Source organism: Sapajus apella, unplaced genomic scaffold, assembly GCF_009761245.1.
Source record: "Sapajus apella isolate SASKATOON/1434 unplaced genomic scaffold, GSC_monkey_1.0 scaffold68, whole genome shotgun sequence".
Classification (NCBI taxonomy): Eukaryota; Metazoa; Chordata; class Mammalia; order Primates; family Cebidae; genus Sapajus; species Sapajus apella.
In genome coordinates this window covers 1125303-1135996 of record NW_022437008.1, presented here as the reverse complement: position 1 = coordinate 1135996, position 10694 = coordinate 1125303, and the positions used below count along the sequence as shown (strand labels likewise).

Genomic DNA, 10694 nt, shown 5'->3' with positions numbered 1-10694 from the left:
AACCACATCTCTACTAAAAATACAAAATTTGCCAGGCGTGGTGGCACATGCCTGTAATTCCAGCTACTAGGGAGGCTGAGGCAGGAGAACTGCTTGAACCCCATAGGCGGAGGTGGTGGTGAGCCGAGATTATATTATTGCACTCCGGCCTGGGTGAAAAGAACAAAACTCAGTTTCAAAAAACAAAACAAAACAAAACAGGATTAGCTAGGTGTGGTGGCACATGCCTGTAATGCCGGATACTTGGGAGGCCGAAGCAGGAGAATCACTTTAACCTGGGAGACAGAGGTTGCGGTGAGCTGAGATCGCACCATTGCACTCCAGCCTGGGCAACAAGAGCAAAACTCCGTCTCAAAAAAAAAAAAAAAAAATTATTTGTATCACCTTTGTTCCTATAGACAGCATCTCAGACCTTAGAATCATGATGTTTTTGTTTAAGAATCACATCAGATGTTTTTTGGACCCCAATCCCAGCAACCAGTTTGAAGACTCCCTACAGAGGATGGGGATCAGCATGAGAATATAACTCCCGGCTGGGCTTGGTGGCCCAAGCCTGTAATCCAAGCATTTTGGAGGCCAAGGCGGGCGGATCACCTGAGGTCGGGAGTTCAAGACCAGCCTGACCAACATGGTGAAACCCTGTCTTAAAAAAAAAAAAAAAATTAGCCGGGCGCAGTGGCTCAAGCCTGTAATCCCAGCACTTTGGGAGGCCGAGGCGGGTGGATCACGAGGTCAAGAGATCGAGACCATCCTGGTCAACATGGTGAAACCCCGTCTCTACTAAAAATACAAAAAATTAGCTGGGCATGGTGGCGCATGCCTGTAGTCCCAGCTACTCAGGAGGTTGAGGCAGGAGAATTGCCTGAACCCAGAAGGCGGAGGTTGCGATGAGCCGAGATCGCGCCATTGCACTCTAGCCTGGGTAACAAGAGTGAAACTCCGTCTCAAAAAAAAAAAAAAAAAAAAAAATTAAAAACATTTAAAAAAAAGAAGAGACTATAACTTCTTCCTCTCTCTGTCCCTTGACTTCACTCTGTACTAATCAATGATCTCCACCCTTCAGCCCACTCCAAAACCCTTGAAAACCCTAGCCCCAAACTCTTAGGGGAGATGGATGTGAGATTTCTTCCCATCTTCTTATCCCAGAGTAGCTAGGATTACAGGCATGCACCACCATACCCTACAATTAAACCTCTTTCTCTGCTGTAACCCAGTTATAACTGTAACAGGCTCTTTGCCCAATGCACACAGGAAATCAACATAGGGAGACACTGGGTCGCAGGAGAGAAGAGGTTTCATCTAGGGTCGCCAAAAGAGACGATGGGTTGAAGAATGCAGGGTGAAGTCACGGGACTGGGAGATGAAGAAGCTATGTTCTCTTGCTGATCCTATTCCTCGGTGGGTGGTGGCCTTCACTTTGGTTGCTGGAATTCCGGGTCTGAAAAGCATCTTCTTCATTTTTTTTTAGATTGAATCTTGCTCTGTCACCTAGCCTGCAGAGCAGGGGCATGATCTTGGCTCACTGCAACCTCTGCCTCCCAGGTTCACTTGATTCTCCTTCCTCAGCCTCCTGAGTAGCTGGAATTACAGCCTCCCAGAGTGCTGGGATTACAGGCATGAGCCGACACACCCAGCCAGAATCTTTAAACTCTTAAGAACTTTTAAGTTTTTTAAATCTATAGACTGTTGCAATCTTGGTCATCTTCAAACATGAGGCTCAATCTTTATAGTCTTGCTTTTTTTTTTTTTGACACTGAGTCTTGCTTTGTCACCCAGGCTGGAGTGCAGTGGCACAATCTCGGCTCATTGCAACCTCCACCTCCTGGGTTCAAGTGATTCTCCTGCCTCAGCCACCTGAGCAGCTGGGACTACAGGCATGTACTGCTGTGCCAGGTTAATTTTTGTATTTTCAGTAGAGATAGGATTTTACCATGTTGGCCAGGCTGGTCTCAAACTCCTGACCTCAGGTGATCCACCAGCCTTGGCCACTGGGCCTGGTCAACAGTCTTGCTATTTTTATTCTAGGCTAGAGACCTTTCTCTTAAGAACAAAACTACAATGCTCCCTGGAGTCTGTACTGATCCCTCTTCCCTCCCACTGTAAATTAGTTGTTTTTGTTGTGTTGTTGCTGTTTTGAGACGGAGTTTCGCTGGTGTCGCCCAGGCTGGAGTGCAATGGCCCAATCTCAGCTCACGGCAACCTCCACCTCCCAGGTTTAAGCAATTCTCCTGCCTCAGCCTCCTGAGTAGCTGGGACTACAGGCATGCACCACCACACCTGGCTAATTTTGTATTTTTAGTAGAGACGGGGTCTCTTCATGTTGATTAGGCCGGTCTCGAACTCCCAACCTCAGGTGATCCGCCAGCCTTGGCCTCCCAAAGTGCTGGGATTACAGGTGTGAGCCACCACACTGGCCTTAGATTAGTTTCCTCCTTACATTTAAAAAGCCCTTTCTGGCTGCCATCCAGTGAGTGAATTGTGGAGGAGGGGGAGAAGGAGACAGACAGGAAGCAGGTAGCTCAGTGGGGAGGTTACTGCAAAATCCAGGCAAGCAATGACAGTAACTTGGATCAGGGCTGGTGTCAGCTGGATCAGGGTGGTGGAGAAAGGAGGAAATGGGTAAATTTGGGATGTATATGGAGGTAGAACCAGCAGGATTTGCTGGCAAACTGGGTTTAAAGTCAAAGGGAGAAATCAAGGTTAGCCCTGTCAAATAAAAACAGATGTGGTCTCAGGCGAGGAGAGACTTTATGCAAAAAGATGACTGCAATGGGGGAAAGACGGCTGCAAAGTCAGTGAACACGAGCAGAATCTGATAACCCAGAGGACGTGTTGTCTAATGAAACTAATATTTTTCCCTCCTCCTATATTTTGTTGTCATCAGCAAGTGAAAAGATGGTGATAGGTTTTTTTTTTTTTTTTTTTTTTTTTTTTAAGAGACGGAGTCTTGCTCTGTTGCTCAGGCTGGAGTGCAGTTGTGCAATCCAGGCTCACCACCAACATCCACCTCTCGGGTTCTAACAATTCTTCTGCCTTAGCCTCCCGAGTAGCTGGGACTACAGGCACATGCTGCTACGCCCAGCTAATTTTTTGTACTTTAGTAGAGACGGGTTTCACCGTGTGGCCCAGGCTGGTCTTGAACTCCTGAGCTCAGGCAATCCACTTGCCTAGGCCTCCCAAAGTGCTAGGATTATAGGTGTGAGCCACGGAGACTGGCAAGTGATACCTTCTTCTTCTTCTTTTTTTTTTTTTCTGAGACGGAGTTTTGCTCTTGTTGCCCAGGCTGGAGTACAATGGCGAGATCCCCCGGCCGGGCGCGGTGGCTCAAGCCTGTAATCCCAGCACTTTGGGAGGCCGAGGCGGGTGGATCACGAGGTCAAGAGATCAAGACCATCCTGGTCAACTTGGTGAAACCCCGTCTCTACTAAAAATACAAAAAATTAGCTGGGCATGGTGGCGCGTGCCTGTAGTCCCAGCTGCTCAGGAGGCTGAGGCAGGAGAATTGCCTGAACCCAGGAGGCGGAGGTTGCGGTGAGCCGAGGCTGCCCGAATCCTCCGCCGCCTGGGTTCAAGTGATTCTCCTGCCTCAGCCTCCTGAGTAGCTGGGATTACAGGCATGCACCACCATGCCCAGCTAATTTTGTATTATCACAGGCCACCAAATCTAGCCAGTGATATCTTAAGGAAGGAGATGAGAGAAAGTATTCCCAGGTGGGGTGGGAAGCTGGTAGAGCCCATTTTGCAGGAGGTGGGGGAATCAGGAATTCTTTTGGATCCATGAAGTTTGAGATGCCTGTTAGTTCTCGCGGGGGTAGAACAGAGTTAGCAGAGGCTCAAGGTTGGATTTGGGACCTCCTAAAAACATTACAGGGGTCGGGCACAGGGGCTCATGCCTGTAATCCCAGCACTTTGAGAGGCTGAGGCAGGCAAATCCCGAGGTCAGGAGTTCGAGACTAGCCTGGCCAACATGGTGAAACCCTGTCTCTACTAAGAATACAAAAAATTAGCTGGATGTGATGGTAGGTGCCTGTAATCCTAGCTACTCAGGAGGCTGAGGCAGGAGAATCTCTTGAACCCAGGAGGCAGAGGTTGCAGTGAGCCAAGATTGCGCCACTGCACTGCAGCCTGGGCTACAATGCGAGACTCCGTCTCAAACAAACAAAAACCTTTCAGAACACCGGGCATGGTGGCTCATGCCTGTAATCCCAGCACTTTGGAATGCCGAGGTGGGCAGATCACCTGAGATCAGGAGTTCAAGACCAGCCTAACACGGTGAAATCCCGTCTCTACTAAAAATACAAAACAGCTGAGCATAGTGGAGGGCGCCTGTAATCCCAGCTACTCGGGAGGCTGAGGCAGGAGAAATGCTTGAACCTAGGAGGCGGAGGTTGCAGTGAGCCGAGATCGCACCACTGCACTCCAGCCCAGGGACAGAGCAAGATGCTGTCAAAAAAAAAAAAAAGAAAGAAAGAAAGAAAGAAAGAAAAAGAAAAAGAAAAAAAAGAAAAGAAAAAGAAGCCTTCCAGAACAAGGCAAAGGAGGAACTGAGAACTTCATAGCAAGAGCATGTGAGCCTCCCCACCCCTCCTTCTTAGGCTTCAGGGCACACCCCTGGGGTGGCAGCGGCTAGAATCAGTACTAGAATCAGTGCTAGAGGAGATGGCAGTCAAGGATTCCCCAGACTCCAGGGAGCACTCTGGTTATGCTCTGAGAGAAAGGGCTCTGGACTAGAATAAAACTTGCAAGATTGCAGGCCGGGTGCTGTGGCTCATGCCTATAATCCCAGCACTTTGGGAGGCCGAGGTGGGCAGATAGCCTGAGGTCAGGAGTTTGAGACCAACCTGGCCAGCATGGTGAAACCCCATCTCTACTAAAAATACAAAAAAAGCCAGGCAGGTGGTGCACGCCTGTAATCCCAGCTACTTGGGAGGCTGAGGCAGGAGAATAGCTTGAACCCAGAAGCTGGAGATTGCAGTGAGCCGTGATCACGCACGATGGCACTCCACTCTGGGCGACAGAGTAAGACTCCATCTCAAACAAAAACAAAACAACACAAAGAATAGATAGGTAACAAAGAAAAGATAATAAAATGTGGAATCTGATGGGTATACAGGTGTTCACGTTCTGTTTGAAATTTTAATATTTTTATGATAAAATATGAAATGAAAATGCAAAGCAAACAGAGTAACTGCCCTTCTGGAAACCCCTCCAGACAGCTGCTGTGTGCCATAGAAATAAGATGCAAAGTCTTTTCCTAGACTCTGCAAGAAGGCCATGCAGACTTCATCAATCTCATCACCTACGTTCAATATTTGATGCAACAAATATTTATTGAGTGCCTACTGCGTGTCAGGCACTGCACCACATGCTGGGGATACAGCAGTGAACCAAACCTACAATAACATTCTGCCTCCTTTCTGAAGACGCCCACCCCCCTGACAGGCCTTTTCACTTCCTGAAATTGTCTTCAGTTTCATCTGCATGTGGCTATGAGCTCAGGAAGGTCAGAGCCCTTCTCTCCATCACTTACAGCTGCATCCTTAGGTCTAGAACAAGGGCTTGTCTACAGTAAGACCTCAATAACTGTTAGTTGCAGAAATATTAACCACCATCTATTCAGCGCTTGTTCTATCTGCACCTGCGTCTGCTTTAAATGGTTTGCACGGGTGTACCATTTAATCCTGAAAACTAGCCTCGTTTTACAAGGTTAACAGAGGCACGGAGGAGCTGGGCTGTGAATTCAAGCAGTCTGGCTTCCGCCATCACCGTCCTAACCGCGCTGCAAACTGCCTCTAAGTGAATGAATGAATGACTCAATCATTGTGACTGGCCCAAGTTGAAATCCTAACTCTGCCACTCAGCCAAGTTGACCTGGGGCCAACCGATTTATCTCCTTGGACCTCAGGTCAAGTCCCTCCTCCTGGTTCGTGAAGATGTAAGATACTGGAGAAAATTGGCTCAAAGACACCCCATACGCGCACGCACACACGAACCCACACCCGAACAATGAGGGAGGCAGGAGCTGGGGAGGGCGGCGCGGGGTCACCGCCGGGCGCAGGGTGGGGCAGCCTCCAGGCGGCCAAAGTCTCTGGCTTCCAGGTTTTTCTGTTTGCTTACTCCCTATCTGGGGGCCCAAGGTGCTGTCTCCGCCACCCGAGTCCCACGTAAACCCGGGTGACCTGGGAGGCATCGTTGGATTGTGAGTCACTGACATCAGGCGGCGGCGTGGGTTCGGGAGAAACCCGGCGGCGGGGAGATAAGCCTGCCCAGCAGGCAGGGGGATGGGCTGGCTGCCCCGCCCCGCGCCTGACTTCGCTGGGGAGGGAGACGCCCGGCTCCCGCCCCTGACTGGCCCAGCCGCGCGGAGCGCCTGGGAGAGGAGAAGGAGCCGACCTGCCGAGATGGAGGCGACCGGCACCTGGACGCTGCTGCTGGCCCTGGCGCTGCTCCTGCTGCTGACGCTGGCGCTGTCTGGGACTCGGGCTCGAGGCCACCTGCCCCCCGGGCCCACGCCGCTGCCGCTGCTGGGGAACCTCCTGCAGCTACGGCCCGGGGCGCTGTACTCGGGGCTCATGCGGGTGAGGGGCCCTGGGAGCGTCCTGGCCAGGGGCGGGGGTTCCTGGGAGACACACCTGAGTGTCAGGGCGAGGGACTTTTCGGGGTCCTAGGGAGGAGGGAGGGGCAGGGGTCCCAAGGCAAAGGGGCTGCGGGTGACCTGGGCTGGGGGCAGGTGCAGGTTGTCCAGGGCTGAGAAGCGCACGGGTGCCCGGGAGACAGGATCGTGCGGTGGGGGCCCAGGGCGAGGAGGGGCAGAGACCTCTGCCTGCAGAATGCTGGGAAGGTGATGTACTGGGACCGAGGCTTCGAGAGACAGGAGTCCTCCAGCCAAGGAGAAGCTGCTGCGGCTGGCGGCTTGTCCCAGAGGGAGAGGTAGCTGGAGCCATACAGGTGGGGTATGCTAAAGAGCGGACAAAGAAGAAAAGCGGGAGACTCTCTGGGGGGAGTTGGAGACAGAGAGGAGGCTGGAGGGTTGCAGGCTCAGAGAGGGGATCCCACTGAAGGAATCTGTCTGCAGAGAATGAATGCAGGGTGGGAGGATGGGTGGAGCTCAGCTGGGAGTTCCTGGGACTGGGGAGGGAAGAAAGAAGGCAGAGGCAGCCCCAGCCTTATGGGATAGCAGGTGGGAGTGGGAAGAGACCTGAAGTTCCCCATTCAAAAAGATTCTGGGTGATTTCAAGGATGTAGAAAAAGGGGTGTGGTCTTGGGGGAGAGATGGGGTGGATACTCAGCAGTGTCTGCTCCAGAATTTGACGGCTTTGGAGTGACTGAAAGGGTTGGCTGGATATTTGGGTGGTGGGGGGATCATAGGGAATTAGGGGAGACCAACACTGCTTCTGGATTGCCCAATGTCAGAGGTGAGGGTTCAGCAGGAATCAAGGGAACGAGGGAATGGCAGGAAGTCAGGGGATGCCACTGAAGGATGCACTGGAGGAGGAGGACTGGGAACCTGGTGCAAAAAGAGAACTGAGCCTCCCGAGGGAGCTATTTCTGCTGGGATGGGGGCAGGTTCTGGGTAGAGGGTGCTGAAGCTAGACCCGGAGGCTCCTCCAATGACAGGGGCCATGAGGGAGACACCTTGGCTGGAAGAGGACATAGCACCCTCCTCTTTCTTCCTCCCTGCCCCCAGCTGAGTAAGAAGTATGGACCAGTGTTCACCGTCTACCTGGGACCCTGGCGGCCCGTGGTGGTCCTGGTTGGGCAGGAGGCTGTGCGGGAAGCCCTGGGAGGTCAGGCTGAGGAGTTCAGCGGCCGAGGAACCATAGCGATGCTGGAACGGACTTTCGACGGCCATGGTAAGTCAAGGGCTGGTAGGCCCTCTACGCACAGCCTGCCACCACTTACTGGTGTGTGATTTGCACACGGCTCAGTGCCTCTGTTTCCTCATCTGTAAAATGGGGTGATAACAGTGCCCATCGGCCGGGCACAGTGGTTCATGCCTGAAATCCCAACACTTTGGGAGGTGGAGGTGGATGCGTCACTTGAGATCAGGAGTTCCAGACCAGCCTGGCCAACATGGCGAAACCCTGTGTCTATTAAAAATATAAAATGTAGCTGGGCATGGTGGTGGGTGCCTGTAATCCTAGCTACTCAGGAGGCTGAGGCAGGAGAATCACTTGAATCTGGGAGGCAGAGGTTGCAGTGAGCCGAGATCACGCCACTGCACTCCAGCCTGGGCAATGGAGCGAGACTCCACCTCAAAAAAAACAAATAAAAAAAGCAAACAAAAAAAAACCAAACAAATAAAGCAGTGCCGGTCGTGTAGGATTGAGTGACTGAGTGAGGACGGCCTTGCACAGAGTGGACACTCACTAATCACCAGGTTTTCACGTCAGTGATCACCAGCCGTGATCCAGGTAAAGCCCTGAGGGCTCAGAAAGATGCCGGAGAGCTTTCGAGGTGCTGGGAATTGGTGGGCAAGCCCTCGAACAAAAAAACCGGTTCTCTGTGTTACAACAGAAAGCAGGAGACCCGTGCTGGGCGCTGCCAGGACTAAGACAGCACCTAAGTGCTCTGGGGAAGTACCTAGGCCAGTGCGGAGAGAGACTCACCACACAGTGACAACCCAGAGTGGTCAGGCCAAGATGGGGAAGCAGAGGGAGAAAGGTCGGGGTGGGATAGGGAGGGATCAGGGCAAGAGGGGTCAGGGCCAGGACGAGGGAAGCCCTGGGACCTTAGGGATCTGGAGGAGGTGCCTGACCCAGCCTGTTTGGCGAGGGAGATTCAGGAAGTCTTCCTGGAAGAGAGGCTGTCGGCGCTGAGACTCGTAAGATGAGTGGGAAGGGTGTTCCAGGCAGAAGAACCAACGCCTGCAAAAGCATGACTTTGAGAGAAGCATTCATCCGTTCAACTGATGAATGAAGCTGGGCACGGTGGCTCACACCTGTAACCCCAGCACTTTGAGGGGCTGAATCAGGAGGATGACTTGATCCTAGGAGTTTGAGACAAGCCTGGGCAACATACCCTGCCTCCACAAAAAAATTTTAAAAAAACGATCTTATGCCTGGTCCTGTACTGAGTACCAGGTACACAGAGTTGACAGACGTGGTGTCCTCTCCTGCTGTGGGAGAGGCGGGCTTGTACTGCAGCAAGACAATAGAGGGAGGGAATAGAATCCTAAAGTGAGAGGCACCTGTCCGAGGGTAAAGAGAGAATCAGGGAAGGCTTCTCAGAGGAGGTGACATTTGAGCTGGGATGTGAAGGATGAATGAGTTAGTTCACCAAGAATGGGATGGAAGGGGGTGAGAGTGATGCAGACAGGAAACTGCGGGATCATAGGCCTAGACAGGGGACCGTAACCCCTTTAAGGAAGTAAGAGAAGAACGGCGCAGTCTTAGTGGGTTAAGTAACAAAGCTGAGAAGCCAGGGAAATCCCTAGTCACGCAGGGCCTGTGAGTCACGCCAGAGTGTTTGGGCTTTTGATTTTCCTGGGAACAGTTGATTTAAAGCAGGAAAGAGCTGTAGTCGGAGTTGGGAGGATCCTGTGGTGCTGGAGACGGGGAGTCCAGGGTGGGGACCAGGCTGGACCAGGGCTGGGGCCAGGGGATAGGGAGGAAGGGGTGATTGGGAGAGGCTGGGGGCTCTGGCCAGGGAATGGATGGTGGGTTGAAACAGGGAGAGCAGAGATACTGAGGCCAGTTTGGAACACAGTGTGGCAAGGGCAGGAGATGCCCAAGGGGCAGTGCCCGAGAGGCCACAACAGGCTGGCATTGGACAGGGAGGGTCTGTCTGGACCAGGTGTCTTGGATAAAGAAGGAAAACGGTGCAGTTCCATCCTCCTCCCTTCCTCCTCCCTCTCTATTCAACCTCCGAACTACATGGGTCAGAGGACCCAGTGGGACTCCGTAAATGATGGGATGAGTGGATGGAAGGAAAGAAGAAAGAAAGAACTCTTTATTCACCCTGGTTCATTACAGAACAGACTGGGTGCAGTACACACCTGTAATCCTAGCACTTTGGGAGGCTGAAGCGGGTGGATCACCTCAGGTCAGGAGTTGGAGACGAGCCTAGACAACAGCATATGCCTGTAATCCCAGCTACTTGGAATGCTGAGGCAGGAGAATTGCTAAAACCCAGGAGGCGGAGGTTGCAGTAAGCCAAGATCATGCCACTGCACTCCAGCCTAGGCAACAGAGCAAGACCAGGTCTCAATAATAATTATGAAACAGAAGGAGCTTGGGTCATCCCAGCTACCTACTTTTCAGGAGAATGTCCCCCTCACCCAAGGGCAAAGGATGGGAGAACCAGTTTGATTATGCATTTATTGAGCACCTACTTAGTCCTCATCCCTGAGCTAGGCTGGAATGGACTCAGGACGGAGCCTCAAGAATTCCCCTCAGGGCACCTCACTAGAAAGAAGGGGGAATTGGCCAGGCATGGTGGCTCATGCCTATAATAATCCCAGCACAAGGCCGGGCGCGGTGGCTCAAGCCTGTAATCCCAGCACTGTGGGAGGCCGAGGCGGGTGGATCACGAGGTCAAGAGATCAAGACCATCCTGGTCAACATGGTGAAACCCCGTCTCTACTAAAAATACAAAAACATTAGCTGGGCATGGTGGCGCGTGCCTGTAATCCCAGCTACTCAGGAGGCTGAGGCAGGAGAATTGCCTGAACCCAGGAGGCGGAGGTTGCGGTG

The 10694-nt window shown here is 52.3% G+C and overlaps 1 protein-coding gene across 1 annotated transcript in view; it reads left to right on the top strand.

Annotated features, from left to right (window-relative positions):
- The first annotated feature begins 6015 nt into the window (after positions 1 to 6015).
- Positions 6016 to 10694, top strand: part of LOC116530594 (cytochrome P450 2S1) — a 16847-nt gene continuing 12168 nt past the window's right edge. The window contains exons 1-2 of the mRNA XM_032248702.1: positions 6016 to 6578; positions 7688 to 7853. Of these exons, the coding sequence (XP_032104593.1) occupies positions 6282 to 6578; positions 7688 to 7853 (463 nt within the window). The 5' untranslated portion in view covers positions 6016 to 6281. The remainder of the gene's footprint in view (positions 6579 to 7687; positions 7854 to 10694) is intronic.